Source organism: Micromys minutus, assembly GCF_963924665.1.
Source record: "Micromys minutus genome assembly, chromosome: 13".
In the NCBI taxonomy this organism is placed as follows: Eukaryota; Metazoa; Chordata; class Mammalia; order Rodentia; family Muridae; genus Micromys; species Micromys minutus.
In genome coordinates this window covers 26799345-26818402 of record NC_137982.1, presented here as the reverse complement: position 1 = coordinate 26818402, position 19058 = coordinate 26799345, and the positions used below count along the sequence as shown (strand labels likewise).

Sequence of the window (19058 nt, the reverse complement as noted above, 5' to 3'; positions counted from 1 at the left end):
ACACAATGATGATTCTTAGAACATCCAACCATTGAACCACCAATAAACATATTTGCCAGACAGGCAGTCCTGCTCTCAATGGTCAGTCTTCTAGAATAAAGCCGGGTCTTCCTGCTACCCCTTCTTCTCTTTGCAGAAACTCTATAAACTTTCTCTGGAAGAATCTAGAAAGAAAGGCTATGACCTCAGAACGGATGCAATTCCTATCAAGGCTGCCAGAGCATCGAGAGATATCGCAAGTGATGTAAGTGTCAAGGGTGGCTGGGTGTCCCGCAAACAAGTGGAACAATGCCCTTAGACACCAAGTGACTGGGATATAAAAAAACTGTGAGCCAGTGCCTGTGAACAGTAGACTCACTGGGCTCCACAATTGTATCTTGGTAATGTTGATGTGTCTCCACTGGCATTTCTGGAAAACATACAAAGAAGACACAATGAGATGCTCATCATGGTAGTACCATCACAGGCTCAGCTTCCCATCCCAGGAAGTCTAGATGAACTCTCTGCTCCTTGGCCCTGAATTCCCAGCAGGATACTTCATGTAGTGAAGCTAGGGTTTTGTTCATGGTGCTGATGATAGCTGCTCTTAAATAGTGAGAAAATTTGGCATCACCCATGGTGGGTCAACTCATACCCCAGAAATTGATAAACCTTGTGAACTAGGACTCAACACACCCTGGGACAGCTGGTAGATCATGATAGGAATTATATGAAACTTGATCTGGACCCCAGAAATCTGCTCCCAGAAGGTTTATGGTATGAAACATTGGGGACACAGTGTACAGCACTCCTTGCTGGTCATGCCATTCCCAGCTCTACTTCCGTTTCCCTCCCTGTCCTGCGTCCTTCCTTCCTGTAGAACTCTCCCAGTGCTGAGAGCTCCAAGCATACTGGAGTCGGTTGTCCTTCCTAGCTCCTCCCCTATAACCTTCACACTCAACCCCATAAGAAGAAGCAGACTAAGGGGATGGCTCACTATCTCCCGTCCATGGAAGCTGGGTGGGAACAGCAACTTAATTCCTTAGTTTTGTCAGCTTAGGAAAGGGAAAAAAACATCCTCCAAGATACACAGCTGCACTAAGATTATGCTATGAGTTCCGTACCTGAGCTAATATTTCAGCAGCAAATGGTTGGCGGGTTTATTTCCCTGGGCAGCAGCTGGCTGCTTGGTTTTCCTCTCGTTTGCTGTGATCTTCCAGCAAGAGCAGAATGTGAGCATAAATCACTGTAGTGCAGGAAGATGTGCACCCCAGTCCTCACTCACCCCAGGATGTCACTCAGCATGTAGTCTCATATAAAATGGGCTCTGCGATAAGGACTCTGATGCCAGGTTTCACAGGCAAATGTCAAAAATGTGTTGTGTCAACTGTGGAGCTGTATACAAGTACCAGTGGCACTAGAATATTAACACTAGAATGATTGGTTTTCTTAAAAAAAAATTATTCCTTGCATTAATTCACATTTTCTTCACAGTATAAATATAAGCACAGTTATGAAAAGGAGAAAGGAAAAATGGTTGGTTTCCGCAGTCTGGAGGATGATCCCAAATTAGTCCATTCCATGCAAGTAGCTAAGATGCAGTCTGATCGAGAGTACAAGAAAAACTACGAGAAGACGAAGACCAGCTACCATACTCCTGCTGACATGCTGAGTGTCACAGCTGCCAAGGACGCACAAGCCAACATCACCAACACCAACTACAAGCGCCTCATTCACAAGTACATCCTCCTCCCAGATGCAATGAACATCGAACTGACCAGGAATATGAATCACATCCAGAGTGATGTAAGAGAGTCTTCCAGCTGAGGGGTGGCTGGGTCCCCAGCACGGATGGGGACATCACAGTCTATGTCCCATAGCTTTGTGTCTTAACTGAAGACTTAACTGAAGTTGAGTTGGTCTCTCTTTATAGAACGAATATAAGCAGGACTACAGGGAGTGGTACCGAGGGCTTGGCTGGAGCCCAGCCGGATCCCTAGAGGTGGAGAAGGCCAAGAAAGCAACTGAATATGCCAGCGATCAGAAGTACCGGCAGCATCCCAGCAGCTTCCAGTTTAAGAAGTTGACCGACTCCATGGACATGGTGCTGGCAAAGCAGAATGCTCATACCATGAATAAGGTAGAGAGAGTGGTTTCCTTCCTCCCTACCCTTCCTTCCTTCTTTCCTTCCTTCCTTTCTTCCTCTCTCTCTCCCTTCCTTCCTTCTTTCCTTCTTTTTCTCCCTTCTTCCCTCCCTTCCTTTCTCCCTCCTTCCCCCCTTCCCCCTTCCTTCCTTCCTTCTTTCCTTCTTTCCTTCCTTCCTTCCTTCCTTCCTTCCTTCCTTCCTTCCTTCCTTCCATGAAAGAAGAGGCCAAAAGTCTATGGCCCTTATGTAGGGAGTTGAACTGAGACCCTGCATTTCTAGGACGTGGCAAGTGATTACAGAACACTGCCCTGGGACGTTTTGATGTCCATCTCTTCCAGTGCCTTCTCTTATCTTCTCACTGGGTTAGAAATTGCTTAGCCATTTAATGCACATGTCCTAAGTACTTTCGTTCCATTCTAAAGATGGAAAAGATGCAAAACGTTATTTTTCCAGATCTTACATTAAAGCCAGGTGTGAGGACACCTGTAACCCTATTAATTAGAAGGCTGAGCATGATGATGGGGAGCTCAGTGTAACTGACAGCTGTCTATATCTATGCCTACAGCTATACAATGTGTGTATAAAGTCTTTTTTAAAAGAATGTAAATTAGTTCTTTATTTCTCTTCTGAATCTTACCTTTTCTTGCTGTTTTCTACTTTGAGTGCATTCAAATATTCTATTTTTCTCCCTACTTTTCATTAACCATTATTAAGACTTAAAGGATCTCTTCTCCCACTCTCTAGCATTTATACACCGTTGACTGGAATAAAGATAAAACCAAGATTCATGTGATGCCTGATACACCAGATATTTTGCAAGCCAAGCAGAATCAGGCACTTTACAGTCAGGTAAGGAATGTGCACATTAATGGCATGTTTTGTCTCAACACTTACTAAGCTAAATACTGATGTAATAGGGCAGACAATGGTGCCCCACATCTTTAATCCAAGCACTCGGAAGGCAAAAAAGCAGGTTAGTCTCTTAACTTTGAGGTTAGCCTGGTCTATAGAGTGTGTTCTAGGATGGCCAGGACTGACTACACAGTGAGACCCTGTCTTGAAAAACTAAAAGAAAAAAAAAATAACTTCTGAAAATGCTGAAAAAATTGAGTGAATCAAACTCTTCATTCTAGAGGGCTTCCAAGATATTGTTAGGAGCATGGGCTTCAGCTGTGTGCCTGGAGTAGGCAGGAGCTGTTCAGGGAACTCAGGCCCTCCACACCCCGCTGGGTCCTCTTTGAAGCAGCCTGGGAGAAATAGTGGGGGTGGGAACTAGACTTGGTCTTATAAAACATTAGGTTGCTCTTTATAACAACCTTTACCTGTCTGGATTCTAAGTTACTCTGAAGCCAAAAGTAGCAGGGTCTGAGTGCATTAACACTTGTCAAATAGCAGGGGATTAAGTAAAGGATTAATTGATAGGGCTTCTTTCTCTCTTGCTCAGAAGCTTTACCTCTTGCTTGTCAGCCCTAAAGGAGGTTTGGAGCAATAAACTTTTATTAAACCACGCAAAGAGAAAAAACAATTTTATTAAACCAATTGCAAAAGGAAAAACTTTTGCATAAGCAAACATGCATAAACTCACATTTATATACAAATTCATGAACACAAACTCATACACCTTCATACACTCCTGTTGGGTTCAGCTACTTATCTCATATTTACACACACACACACACACACACACACACACACACACACACGTCCATACTCACATATACATACAGAGCAGAAGTCCAAGCTCCAGTGCAGAAAAAACTCACTCATTCTGAATAAAAAAAAAAAAAAAATGAGCTCCAATCCTTACTGCATAAAGAGACTCTTCTATTACTAAATAAATTAAATTCAAGTCTGTAAGAAAAAAAGCTTTGGCTTCTTTAATAAGACTAAGTCTGCCTTGCTGTTAAGACCTATTCTGTCCCATGGTAAGAAACCTGCTTGCTCTTTCTGCTCTCTGCAAGTTCTTCTTTGTTCCTCCCTCTGCATTCTGTGTATTTCTTTCTTCTTACGCTTTAGCCTAATATCATCTTTCCTAGTTTTGTGTAACATTTTTAGGAGAATAGATCACATGGTTTTTTCAAGCATACTTTAAAAAAAAAAAAAGCTCAACCATAACTTCAACTCATAAATAAGTTTACAACAGAGATGTTTACATATGTATCCATTAGGAGTATTTATCTAACTAGACATTTATTTTCTGTCACTTGCTCCACAGGTTTATTGAAAGTTAAAAACCCATAATTCTTGTGACTAAGTTAGCATTGAAGTTTTGTATAAATAAACCCAGTCAATATTTTATTTTTTGTCTTCCTACCTTTAAATTGTTAGTTCTCTTTTATGACCTTTGGTTAATTATTTTAAAGCCTCTTGGAATGTGTTTTAAGTTGTAAATGCCTACTTTCTACCTCAGAAACAATTAACTCATCACATGTGAAGACCCGCAGAGTTCTAATTGCAGTTTTCATATAAGAGGCTTTAATAGCAGTCCTAATATAAAGGACTGGTATAATTTTAGGTATTTTTATAGAATCATCATTAAGAATTAAGTAATCATCTATTTGTCTATATAATACTACTGTATAACAGTATATCTTCATTGATATGCAGAAATCTGCCCAGTAGGGAAGCCTAATGCTCAAAGATTATATAAGTTAATTTTATAAAGACAGGAAAGACATATCAGCTGCAGGACTCCTGAGATTTTTGTTCTTTGGGCCTTGCCTCTCAAAAGCCCTTTCTCACCGTGTTGTTCCATGGTGAGACATCTCTGGAAGACCACCTAGAAGCTTTTAGCCTTTGCTAGATGTCTCGTGACACTACATCTGTCCCATCTTTATGTTCACTGTACTTTTGCACAAAGTAGAACTGCCATGAATAATTATTAAAACATATAATATGTCGAACAGACCTGATAGAAGTTTGGCTTTGACATCTATGAGTTGTTTGAAACTGAATGAACCACCTACTCTGAAGTCTGGTTCTTTCACTACTAAAATCAGGACCTGTGACATTAGATTGCCATGAGGAACAAATGAGAAACTCCATAAGGTGCCCCACACAGTACCCAGCGTATAGAATGTCCTAGATAACTATTTTGCTATGGTGATTTTAACACACCCCGAACAAATTTGACTAGAACAGCTAGCACATGTATTGCAACTGACAAAAGGCCTTTACTGATATTATCATGTAGATAGTTGAAAGTGTGTGATCTGATTGTCTTTTTTAATTATCATAATGTCAATGTTTAAAACAGTGATCCCAGGCTGTTGTTAACTACATGGAGAAAGGTACCTTATAAAAATGATAAGACGAGATGGTTGCTAAATAGTGGAGGCTTTGTTCAAGTACATCATCACCCCAAAACAAAACACAAATCCAGATCACATAATGCTATACCAGTGCTGAGTTTACTCCTATTAAGCCGCCTGCTTGATATTGTATGTGTTCAGAGTCAGGGTAGATGATTTTAGGTTCTGTATCTATTCTCTAGATATACATTGGTGTGTCTGCAATTTTAATATAGGAAGAAATGTGCTAAAGTCTCTTTACTTTTCAGAAATTCTATAGACTTGGTTGGGAAGAGGCTCTGAAGAAAGGCTATGATCTCCCTGTTGATGCAATTTCTGTCCAGCTGGCCAAGACATCAAGGGACATTGCTAGTGACGTAAGTCCTGGCATGGATAGAATGTGTTTTCAGCTGGGTGAGAGATGTAGTGTTGGTAACTTTTGAACTGTACTTCTGTTCCTTCACCTCTTTCTACTGTAATTACTCAGAATTGTCTCTCCTGCCCCCAAATATCCAAGAGGGTTTTTCCATTCACCTAGTAGGTCAGAGTCCCTCTAAGACCCATTACAATGAGGTGCTGTTCCAGATATTACAAAGAAACTGGATATTGTAGGAAGTTATGCTTTGCCTAAAATTAATATTCTTGTTTTTATTTGCCTCTTCTAGAAAAATTCAGCCCATATAATAAACCAACTGTAGCAAGCAGGTGCTGATAGTTTTTATCTGCACATCTCTAAAAATTACACATCATTACCTTAATTTAGCACCTCCTTGACTTGCATAATTACTAAGTTAGTGCTAGGCACTAAAATTCAGAAAGATCCCCTTTACATTCTTTTGACTATCCACAGATCTGGTTCATAGAAAAATGCCATTTGTACCACTTGAAACTTTACAGTTAATTTTGCTACCTGTGAGCTTTCGTAACACAGGAGAAACTGTATTCTCTCTCGGCTTCAAATGGTTCTTATATCTTTAACATTTCATAAAGTTAGAGGTAGGTTTTGAGTATGTAGTTTAATAAGCTAAGCTAATAGAATTTAGAGCTGGAAGATAGAAAGGTTGCTTAGTTCAATCTCTTGCCTGACATTCTACCTGTCTTCATACGTGGCATGGAGAGAGGATGGATGCTATGCTAGGATTGGTGGACACTCACAAGCAAAAGACTTCCATGATCTGCAACAGAACAGGCGTTTTCTCCATTGGACTGTGCCCAGCTCTTGTCAGCCTTCTTTCTGTTTAAATGTGATATTTTATAATCTGCTTTAAGTCTATATTCTGGAATATCACAACATAGCTAATTTTTTTCTACCTGACATTTCTTAAAATGTTACTGTTTCCTTGTCCTCTTTGGGTTTTGGTTTTATAACTGCAATTACCTTCGATTAGCAGTTCATTTTCCTTCTGATGTTTGTTTCATTATATTAAAATAGTGCATCAAATTTTAGTGTTTTGTTGCTACCGGAGCTTAGGCTAGCTTAAATGAGCTTCTGGTATGGTCTTCTCTGTGCTCCATACAGAATTCAAGGCTCTACTCTTTAGAAGCAATTTTTGCCCAGACGTCTAAATCAAGGACTGTGTTAGGTATCTTTTGTATCGCTGTGACCAAAACACCTCACAGTTTCCAAGGCTTCATCCATTCTGGCAAAGAAGGCATGCTGAGCACCTCAGTTTACATCACCACAAGCCAGAAAGAAGAAGATAGGAAAACTGACCCCCATGTGGCTCTCTTTCCTTCCCTTTACATCCAGTGCAGCCCCCAGGTCCCTGGGACTCTGTGACCCACACATAGAGGGGGTCTTTTTCCACCTGGAACTACCCTTACACATACACCAAGAGCTGTGCCTTCAGTCTTTTAGATGATGCTATATCCAATCATGTTGACAATGCAGATTAACTTTTGCAAAGGTATAGTCACCTTAAAGTCGAGAATAGTTTAAACATATATAATCAGAGGGAGCTGAACCTATTGTTGAGAATCTTACTATGTGTCTAGAGCCTGACATTAAGTAACTACCACTGCACTTATTAGCAATGTTGTTGCCACTTAGTAGTGATATAATTTCTCCAGCTAAAGCTGAGGACAGATTTTACTTCGGTCATCTTAAAACTATATAGTTTATTTTCACCTACTTGACAAGATCTTGAGCTCTTGTGGAACTTTGTTTCTAAATAACATATCAAGATATTCCTATCTGTGCCCGTATGGTATAGATTCCAGTGTAGACGTATGATTTAATGATAAAATCATGTAAAAAAAATCTCCAATATACATTTTCCTCTTTACCAGATCATACATCTTCACCATTTTTTTCTCGGCCATTCAAGCCCCTATTTTTCTCATAAGCATGGAACAAGCATTTTGCTAAATGTTATCCTGAAGGCAGACAACAATGTCTGGCACATATTTCTGCCTTTACATAGAACCAACTTCTCCCAATAATCTCTCTTGATACTCAGCTGCATTACATTCTTGGGATAGAGTTAAAGAAAGAAAACACCTCCTGTTAGGTTAGCTCAGAAATCATTTTTCATATCCGTTTTGGGGGAGAAAGTGTAGCAATGAGACGAGTTGAGTTTAACTTAGCTTTTCTTTGTGTTATTAAAAAGACTGTTTTCTGATTTCAGTTTAAATATAAACAAGGCTACCGGAAACAACTGGGACACCATATTGGATTCCAGAGTGTGCAAGATGACCCGAAGCTTGTGCTATCGATGAATGTAGCCAAGATGCAAAGTGAAAGGGAGTACAAGAAAGACTTTGAGAAGTGGAAAACCAAATACACTAGCCCTGTGGACATGCTGGGTGTGGTGTTGGCTAAGAAGTGCCAGGCCTTGGTCAGTGACGTGGACTACAGGAACTACCTACACCAGTGGACGTGCCTGCCTGACCAGAATGACGTCATCCAAGCTAAAAAGGTCTATGAGCTGCAAAGTGAGGTCAGTATCTATCAAATTTTATAACTTAAAATCATTCCACATATTAATAGCCATTTATGTGAGAAAAAACAGATTAGAAAAAGGAATTCTTATTGATCATCTCAAACACACCTATCTGAAGGGGAAGATGGGGTTTTGATGGCTTGTTTTGTCCTTTCCTAGAATATGTATAAGTCTGACCTAGAATGGCTGAGAGGCATAGGATGGAGTCCCCTGGGTTCTTTGGAAGCAGAAAAGAACAAACGGGCTTCAGAAATCATCAGTGAGAAGAAATACCGCCAACCTCCAGACAGAAATAAGTTCACCAGCATCCCTGATGCCATGGACATAGTTCTGGCTAAAACAAATGCCAAAAACAGGAGCGACGTGAGTATTTCTTTAGCTATGGACAGAATCGGTCATAGCACTTGATACCTGGCAGTGAGGAGCGTTTGCTTAGTCAGTGCGTAGAGCAGCAGCACCTGTCTCATTTAGTCTGGCAGAATCTCTTATGCGGGGTCAGCCACTTTACACCACATCATTAAAGACAGTTTTGGTTTAATCTCGCTTCATCCAAGCTTTCTTACTTCATTAGATTGTAATAAAAAATGTTAAATTTTTTTCTTTGAAACCTGAATATATTTTTTCAGCGTTTCCATGGTATTTATTGAGGATCTTTGTTTAATACTAAGCAGAAAAATACAATAACTGAAAATGGCTAATGCAATTCATCAGAACTCCCCCACCCCTTTTTATTATTTGTAAGGACTGGGGAGTTTCCAAACCATCTTTAGGACATATTTGCTAAAGGGAAACCTAAATATATTAAGAGCATAGGTGTTTTTGGTTTTGACAAAGCATGGAAAATATTATAAAGCAACAAGTTTGGGGTGGTGTTGCTGGTTTTTATTTGTTTGTGTTTTAACCACAGAGACATATCTCTCTTAAAAGGGTGTATTTTCTAAAGATATTTATTTGCCTAGCATGCATAAGGTTCAATTTTCAGTACCATAAAATGTGTGTATACATATATATATATGTATATACATATATGTATATGTGTATATGTATATATGTGTGTGTATATATACATATATGTATATGTGTGTATATGTATATATACATATATGTATATGTGTGTATGTATATATATGTATATATAAAACAAATTGATCTTAAAATACATTTACTGTAGCTGAATTAATAATTGCATAGTATATATTGTACCTTTAATGTTTCTGTCCAGCATGGATTCCAGTGCTAGGCTTAACAAAGCAGTGACTGGATGAGATAAACAGAAGTATCTGTGAGGAACGTTTTTGGACAGAGAAGAGGCAGACACTGTTGCTTCTCAGGCTAAGCGTCCACATTACAGGAAGCTGAATTAAGTGCGGTGGGACTCTGGGCCCTGCAGGGAAGTTTAAGTAGCTACAAATAAGAACTATAGGTCCTAAGAGGCTCTCTGTGCACTGTGCTCCACGTGCCCTCCATTTTCAATGCACACATTAGTGTTCACCTGATACATAAGGCTGTTGTCGCTCTTCTCATCGGGAGCCGTTCACAGACAACAGTGTTGTTTTCCTGACGCTCTGGCAGATGCAAGCCTGCTGGCCTCTCCCTGCCTCAGTCTCCTGTTCTTCTCTCTGTGACGTGCTACGCTGTGGGTGGAAGGGCAAGCACATTTAGGGTTCGTTCTCGTTTATGCTTTAGCCCCCTTCACCCCACCTCAACCCCCGAACATTGCATCTTTCTTTCTTAGAATTTTAATTAAGTAGGGGGAGCTCTGGGTGGAGAAGATAAGCAAGGGAAAGACTAGACCAAAAAGCTTACCCGTCCATACCCTAGTTGCAGGGGTGCTGAATAGCAATCCCATCGGGGCTTTGCACACCCAGGCAGAAACCAGAGCAGCTAGGGTGGTCTTCTTTGGAATATACTGATCTAAATAATATTAGCATTCATTGTGCATTCTGTGGGATCAAAGTAGCATATAACGTTGAGGAAATTTCTCTACTGGGACACTTTTGCACCCTGGAAGAAATTTCAGTATCTAGAAAGTTTTTTTCCTTTGCATGCTCTAACTTGGAGGTGGTATGCTACTGTCCTCTAGTGGATAGAAAGCAGGCATGGCTACTAAAATCCCCCATGACGCAAGACTGTCCTACAATGATTGAGGCCAAAAAGCACTGGTAATCCTTCCAGAAAGATTGGTTAGGAACTTTAGTAAACATATATTAATATTAATGGACCTTGTTTCAGTTTTGTCCTGAAGGTTTAATTAAGTCCTCTGGGCCATTTGCATTACAGAAAGCATATTCATACAGGAGTAAAAAAAAATCTAAGGAATTAACGAATCCTTAAAATGTTTATATACTGAAGGGCTGGTGAGGTAGACCAGTGGATAAAGGCACCTGCTGCCAGATCTGAGTACTTGCAAGCGATACTTGGAATCCATGATGGCGAATGAGAAGCTGCCCCTGCGAGTTTTTGCCTCTACGTTGAAGGCATGGCATCTGAACTCTATATACACACATACATACATACATATATACACACACTAAATAAATGTTAAGAAATAAAAACTTATTCAGTTTTACTGCTAATACTCTTTGGAGTAAAGGAAAAGATGTTTCCCCGGTTGACAATGCAGTCAGAGGTCACACGCTGCATTTATTCTTACTCGGGATCATTTCCTCACTACTGCTCTGTCTTCCGAGTCTTTGATGTTCATGGCAGGTGCAGCATCTCTTTCCCCTTGGGCCTTTCCACTGTGTCCTCATGGCGGTTCTGATTGTGTCCTTTGATGAGGTAACTGCACACTGTGTCCTACTCAGGCCTCATCACAGGAGAGCCTGGGACAAGAAGTTGTCCTGTCGCTGTCATTTGAACTTTTATCACTTGCTTAAAGAGATATTGCCAGATTCCTCTACTGTTGAGTTAATCATTTGTGGGAAAAAACTTAAAGACCAGGTCTCACTATATATTGCTGGGTAACCTAGGTCTCACTGCATATATGTAAACCAGGCTGGCCTCAGCCCCACACAGATGCCTACCTCTACCTCTCAAGTGCTGGTATTAAAGGCATGCACTACCACATTTAGTACATATCACTGCATGGACCAGGAGTGGGGTTCAAAACTTGTAATTGACTTCTTGTTGATAAATTTTATATTCTATAAATATTCTATTTTTCAAACTTTCACCTTTAGTAAATTACCAAGACTTTTAATTTGTATTCCCATGGTCTTCTCTTGAAGACAAATGTGAAAATGGTTTTAGCACATCTAAAAGATTTTGATAAAATTTTAAACTGTCCTTTTGGGTAATCCCAGAATCTCCATCAATCTACTTATTCTACAAAATAATTGTATAACCCTAAATAGTAAATCAAATGAGAAGTAAGATTCCCTAATTCCTAGGCATAATCTAAATAATTCATCTTTTGACAAATCAGTTAAACACTAAGGAGAATTTTGATGGCCAAAAAAGTTGGAAAATGCTATTCTACTTGATAGTATCAATAAAGTTTTTATTTCATGTATTGATTCCTGTAGACAGTAGTATCTGTAACTTCAAAAACGTGATCCATAATCTCTATTTGGAAGGTAGTTATACTTCAGATTAGAAATTGTGTCTATTTTCTTCTCATATTTTCATCTTGTTATCAATTATAATGTTCAGTGTACATGAGCTTAATTATCCTATCTGAAGCCAACTGTTATATTTGATCCTGTCAAGACCACTGATAAAATAATCATTTCTCATTTTAGAGACTCTATAGAGAAGCTTGGGACAAGGACAAGACTCAGATCCACATCATGCCTGACACTCCTGACATCGTTCTGGCCAAGGCAAACTTAATCAATACAAGTGATGTGAGTTTACAAGTTCAGTGTGCCTTTTCGGAAAGCTCAGCTAATCACTTCTAAATCCATGAAGTTGTCTAAAGAATCGTTTGAACTCCAAGTCATTTTAATTAGCAGACAATGAGGGACTCTGATTCCCCATTCGGTGGGAAATCTGTACATCCGCCAGCACTCTCTATCTCAAGCAGGATTGGAGCACAGATCTCTGTATTTACATTTCCTTACCACATGTAGTATCATAATGCAGTGTTTACACCACTCGCACTCATTGCTGTGTGGGAAGAGTCGATCTTTGCTGGATCTGTATCACTGGCAATGGTTTGTGCTTCACAAATAGATGCCATGTGACGTTTTGAACAAGTAAACAATCCATTGGAGGACATTTTCACTTTTACCGGATTACTTTGCTGACAAATGTTAATCCTTCAAATGTATGGCTATAAGAATTTAAACATTCAGACATAAATTCTGAACCCTGATAGAGTGGTATTAATGTTAAAGAATGTGTGGGGTGATACCACAAAGAATAAAATATGAACAGAAGTCTAACATCAATAGGCTATGGACTTCGGGGTGAAAATATGTTTGAATATATTGTGAATTATTCATCTACATCACAATCTGAATAAGCAAATTATAAACATAAGTTTTAAAGCTTAATACACTATTTCTTTTTAATTATGAGGGACCATCACCATGTCAGAGGGCAAGCTTCCTTTCAATGGCCCCGTGGGCTGAGGTAGATACTGACTGGTGATGCACAGAAGGGATAGCCTCTCACTATTTTATTTCATAAGAAGAATAAAATTGAAAGGCTTTCCCTGCAGCAACTTCTAATGGACCACAACATTATTTGGAAAATACCACGAAAATGATAATTCATTTCTCTGTCAGTTAACTTCTGTTGCATTTTCTAAAGTACTTGGGAAATTTGTGTATTGGGTAATCAGAGAGCTTTAGAATATAGAACAGGATCATTAGCAATTCATAGACACAATATCCAACTACACTGGAGTGGTCTAGAGTATAGAGACTATTCGGAGATGAGCTCTTAAAGTATGTAGCACATTGGCTTCATTATTCTGTTTATCCATCATAATGTTTATGGAGAATGGTTTTCCCAAAGTGACTGTCTTCATCTCTCAACAGAAACTCTACAAAATGGGTTATGAGGAACTGAAGAAAAAAGGCTATGATCTTCCTGTCGATGCCATTCCAATCAAAGCAGCAAAAGCATCCCGGGAAATTGCCAGTGAGGTAAGATGCCGTGCCCTGTAGATGGTGGTTTCATTGCAATGAATGTTATTTAAAATGAACAAAAAAACCAAAACAAATAAACAAACAAACAAAAAAAAACTAAGGGATCACAAATTAAAACAGGGCAATGATCCCAGACATTAGGGTAAAAATAAGACCAAAAGTCACTGTTTATTTGTGGCTGAATTTAGCTTTTAATATTGCCTATTAAAAAAAAGCAGAAACCTGCAACTCTACTGACTTAGCAAGATATTCAGCATTAATAGGTTTTGGAAATTGCTATAAAGGTGGCCACAAAAGTTAACTTTTTAAAGGAACGGGATATTATTTTTCCATTAGTACAAATACAAAGAAGGCTTCCGAAAGCAACTTGGCCACCACATTGGAGCTCGGAACATCAAGGATGACCCCAAGATGATGTGGTCCATGCATGTGGCCAAGATCCAGAGTGACAGGGAGTACAAGAAGGACTTTGAGAAGTGGAAGACCAAGTACAGCAGCCCAGTGGACATGCTGGGGGTGGTGCTGGCCAAGAAGTGCCAGACCTTGGTCAGTGATGCTGACTACAGGAACTACCTACACCAGTGGACGTGCCTGCCTGACCAGAATGACGTCATCCATGCTCGGCAGGCCTATGATCTCCAGAGCGATGTGAGTCTAAGGTTTTCCTTTGTTCAATGAAAAAGTATGTCTCCTTTCTTAAAATAGTGAGTTTATACACTGAGGCCCAAATTCTGCCAAATAATGCCTAGCAAGAAGCATTAGTCTCCAAAGAAAGAATCTGTGGTGGAATGTTCTGGATAGCTGATCTAGGCAATGAATGCTGAACCATTCTCCACACATTTCCCTCACTTTGCAAAACATGCTTCTAACCTGAATATTTCATTAAATTTCTGAAATCATTCAGGAAGCCAAATGTTAAATATTATAAACATGTCTGTATTGTGTAACAACATACACTTCTATCTCTTTGTGGATATATGCTTACATTTGTGACTTGTCACTTGGAATTTCAGAATTTGTACAAGGCTGATCTTCAGTGGCTGAAAGGCATTGGCTGGATACCCTCGGGTTCCCTCGAGGACGAGAAAAACAAACGAGCCACTCAGATCCTGAGTGACCACATTTACCGTCAGCACCCAGATAAACTCAAGTTTTCCAGCCTTATGGACTCCATGCCAATGGTTTTAGCAAAAAATAATGCTATAACCATGAACCATGTAAGTCCTTTCTTTGCACGGGGAGGGGGAAGGGTATTAAGTGTTTCTGACAGGAGTGAGGAACACTGTTTCCGTAGAACCAAAAAATTCTCATTCAGTTCTTTTTAATAACATTAAGGTGTCTCTAAAGGAAACGTTTCTTACTGACAGTCACCGAAACCGGAACACATCACAGCATTAACCCACGGAGCATGGTTTCAAAGTGTCCATTATTGACCTGTCTTCTTGTTGTTCTCAGCACCTCTATACAGAAGCTTGGAATAAAGATAAAACCACTGTCCACATTATGCCAGATACCCCTGAAGTTCTATTGGCTAAACAAAACAAAGTAAATTACAGTGAGGTAAGCAATGTATTTGTAACAAGTGAAACATTTTTCTTATGTTACACTTTGTAAGTGAAACTTACAATTGTTTATGTCTCTTACAGAAATTATATAAACTTGGCCTGGAAGAAGCCAAGAGGAAAGGCTATGACATGCGGCTTGATGCCATTCCTATCAAGACAGCCAAGGCCTCCAGAGACATCGCCAGTGACGTAAGTATACTGGGGAGATTACATGTGCCTGGGAGGTTTTCACCTTAGCTTTGACTCCAGGATCACTGCTCTCTCTTTGAGGTACAATGGGCCAAGCTGTGATGTTAAAAATTGTTGCTAATCATTGATTATGTCAGCAAGTAGCTTAAAATAATGAAACTAAACTCATGACTTGAGGGTAGCCATCAGCCGTAGTTTTGAGCACTTCAGTGTGTCCACTGCAGGCTGAACAAGAATGCCGCATACTTAACTGAAGTTGGGGTGATTGTTTTTACTTTCCCACATGATATACTCTTACAATCACATTTTTTGTAGGAGTTCTTCAAGCCATAATCCATGCCATATGAACGAATTAGTCTAAACAAACAGGATATGTCACACAAAGTCCAGTGACCCATGTGTTTGTCACAGCTTCAAGTGCCTGGCTGAAGATTTGTGTTTTCTTTATTAGAGTATACTGGGTTATGCATGGCCAGGTTGTTAAGTTTTGTTTTGTTTTTCGATTCAAGCTGTTCTGAAACTTGCTTTGTAGACCAGACTAGCTTCGAACTCCTAGAAATCCGTCTGCCTCTACCTCCCAAGTGTTGGAATTAAAGGTGTGAGCCATCATGCCACACAAAGCCATTTTTAAAAGACACATACATATGTGCTCTGACCATCTTCCTGTACCCTGATACCATCCCTGTTTTTAGTCTTTGCTTTCTTTAAAAGATGGGCTTACTCACATGGCTGAAATTTTTTATCCATGTTTTTGTCCTTGAATCAAAAATACATTGTTATTTTGTTTCCAAAATATAGGAAATGATCATCACATTTAAAAACAAATGACCAACATAGAAGAGTTTAGTATTAATACATAACCATATAGTGACATGCCTACTATAATTATCATGCATGTTCATAAGGATTTCTAATGATATAAAAATGTTTATACAATAATTACAAAAGCAGGCAAAATGTATTAACTTATTACTCATATTCTAATTATATTCATTCATACCCACATACCACAAAGAGCTCTGTGCAGCAAAATAATATATTTGCTGTCCTTCTCGCCTTCGTATTTTGCTTATTTTCTTCATGATATAAGATACATATACTATATATTCAAAGGAAATCATATTTAATGAACAGGATAATTCTGTCCTAGTGAATACATTTTCTAAAGGTCAAAAAGACAACTAGCAGTCTTTTTCTTCTTGTAGTTCAAGTACAAGGAAGGCTACCGCAAGCAGCTGGGCCACCACATCGGTGCCCGTGCTATACATGATGACCCCAAGATGATGTGGTCCATGCATGTGGCCAAGATCCAGAGTGACAGAGAGTACAAGAAGGACTTTGAGAAGTGGAAGACCAAGTACAGCAGCCCAGTGGACATGCTGGGGGTGGTGCTGGCCAAGAAGTGCCAGACCTTGGTCAGCGATGCTGACTACAGGAACTACCTACACCAGTGGACGTGCCTGCCTGACCAGAATGACGTCATCCATGCTCGGCAGGCCTATGATCTCCAGAGCGATGTGAGTACTGATGACCATAAAAGTGGAATCAGTGAGTTTATTCCACAGAAGAGTTCAATAGATGGCACAGTGCTCACCTGTGCCTTCAAGTGTGTGAGGGATAGCATGCATGCTCCTCCTTTATACGATAATCCTTAGCATTCATCCAAAGTTGAAGTAGTGCTTGAAACTGCTACCTACTAAATTATAAGAGTCTTCTTCATTGATTTTATATCCATTGGCTAAAAATGCATTCCCAACATGGAGATAAATATTTATGGACAATTTGTGTCTCAACAGAATATGTACAAGTCTGACCTCCAATGGATGAGAGGCATCGGCTGGGTGCCCATTGGCTCTCTGGATGTGGAAAAATGCAAGCGGGCCACTGAAATCTTGAGTGACAAAATCTACCGTCAGCCCCCAGACAAGTTCAAGTTCACCAGTGTGACTGATTCTCTGGAGCAAGTGTTGGCCAAGAATAATGCCATTACTATGAACAAGGTGAGAGGTCAGAGTTCAGGGAAGTCACATGGGTTGGCCGAAGCTGAATCCAAGAAACAAGAAAATGGTTGAGAAATGAGTTTTACACAATAAGACATTTATATTTATCTTTTATCATTTATTTCTCTAATCTGTATCTACCTAGTATTGTGTTCATACTTTACTATTGGTTTCAGTTATTATTTCTTGGTTTTGTGGAAAAAGAATCACTGCACTAAAATATTTATTTTCACTTTCCTTTTTACTTGTATGTGTTTCCAGATTACCAGAATATATTGCAAATATATATTTCACTATAAACCAATCAGTTGATGACATGTATATAATATATAATTTATATAAAATGCCATAACCTTGTCTCCTTTGTTTATACATTTTATGTGGTCTTGAAACTCCTATTGATTAGATGTTGTTTTTCCTGATATGTGTATCTTCTTTGATAGCGTTTGTACACAGAAGCCTGGGACAAAGACAAGACACAGATCCACATCATGCCAGATACACCGGAAATCATGTTGGCGAGAATGAATAAAATCAACTACAGTGAGGTGGGAGTAGATGCCAATCTTAGAAGTCTGTGTTGTTTTTCACTTCAGCTGATTTATGGCGATGTTATGATGAATGGCAGCTTTGTAAAGAATCGCCTTATTTCATGAGAAAAGCAACAGTTGTATTTCTCAATCACTACCAGAAGTACTAAACTTTATGATGAGTTACCATTTAGGCTAATAAAATTTTTGTATTCATTATACAAATTAATAATTTCAACAATAATCATAAATGAAGTATATTATCTTTTATTTAATTTTTTTTTAAAGCATTTTACTTCATGTGTATGGATGTTTGTCTATGTACCATGTGTATGACCAATGCCCACAGAAGCCAGAAGAGGGGCTTAGATGTCCTGGAACTGGTGTTACAGATGGTTATGAGCCACCATATGGGTGGTGGGAATCAAACCCGGGTCCTTTGGAAAGGCTGTCAGTGCTCTTAACCACTAAGCCAACTCTCTAGCCTGGTTGTTCTCAACCCATGGGTTGCAACCCTTTGGGGCATCAAATGTCCATTTTCCAGGACTTTCCTAAGGCCATCTACATAGCAGATATTTATATAATGATTTATAGCAAAATTACAGTTAAGAAATAACAAAAAATAACTTTATGGTTAAGGGTCACGACAACAAAAGAAACTATATTGAGGGGTCAGAGCATTAGGGAAGTTGAGAACCACTAACCCCTCTTTATTAACTTTTGAAGTAAAGAATTACAAACAGACTATACATGTGTTTCCCCTTAGTGCTAGTGCAAAGCTTCATACATGTATTTTCTATGCCTAGTATATTGCTTTTAAATTGTTCTGTGGTGTTAAAGCTGTGCTTTCTAAAGTCTAAGAGCACATTCATGATCTAAAGTCTCAGAACCATCAAGCAATACATTGAGAGACTATAAAGAAAACTCTGCCAGGATTGTATATGAATGAGCCTGTTTCTTTCTGTGGCTGGTAAGCATGAGATTGTGTGTCCTCTTTTTAAAACTCTTAGGTAGAGAGAGAGACATCAGCCTCTCTCTGGGAGAGACTCCCCACTCAGGATTGTGCCACCTTTGCCTAAGAATTAGCAGTGACAAAGAGCTTATTTCATAAGTCGACCTGTTTGCTCTGGAAATTTCCATTTTAAAAAGTGTTTCTCTTGGATTTCTCTCTTTGAAAATCCCAAAGACCTCTGAAACTGGCAGTACCAGTCTATACACAGAGATAGCCACCAGTGTCCTTCCCTGCCACCCTCACCCCAGGTTTTCTTCCCAATCTTAACATCCCTACATTTCTAGATGTTTCTTCAGCTGATCAGAT

The 19058-nt window shown here is 39.3% G+C and overlaps 1 protein-coding gene across 22 annotated transcripts in view; it reads left to right on the top strand.

Annotated features, from left to right (window-relative positions):
- Positions 1 to 19058, top strand: part of NEB (nebulin) — a 189221-nt gene that overhangs the window by 58957 nt on the left and 111206 nt on the right. For all 22 annotated transcript variants that reach the window (XM_080927589.1, XM_080927588.1, XM_080927583.1 and 19 more), the window contains exons 48-63: positions 137 to 244; positions 1474 to 1785; positions 1913 to 2119; positions 2870 to 2974; positions 5685 to 5792; positions 8043 to 8354; positions 8517 to 8720; positions 12101 to 12205; positions 13346 to 13453; positions 13793 to 14104; positions 14470 to 14673; positions 14912 to 15016; positions 15103 to 15210; positions 16416 to 16727; positions 17007 to 17210; positions 17654 to 17758. In XM_080927589.1, the coding sequence (XP_080783715.1) occupies positions 137 to 244; positions 1474 to 1785; positions 1913 to 2119; positions 2870 to 2974; positions 5685 to 5792; positions 8043 to 8354; positions 8517 to 8720; positions 12101 to 12205; positions 13346 to 13453; positions 13793 to 14104; positions 14470 to 14673; positions 14912 to 15016; positions 15103 to 15210; positions 16416 to 16727; positions 17007 to 17210; positions 17654 to 17758 (2919 nt within the window). The remainder of the gene's footprint in view (positions 1 to 136; positions 245 to 1473; positions 1786 to 1912; positions 2120 to 2869; positions 2975 to 5684; positions 5793 to 8042; positions 8355 to 8516; positions 8721 to 12100; positions 12206 to 13345; positions 13454 to 13792; positions 14105 to 14469; positions 14674 to 14911; positions 15017 to 15102; positions 15211 to 16415; positions 16728 to 17006; positions 17211 to 17653; positions 17759 to 19058) is intronic.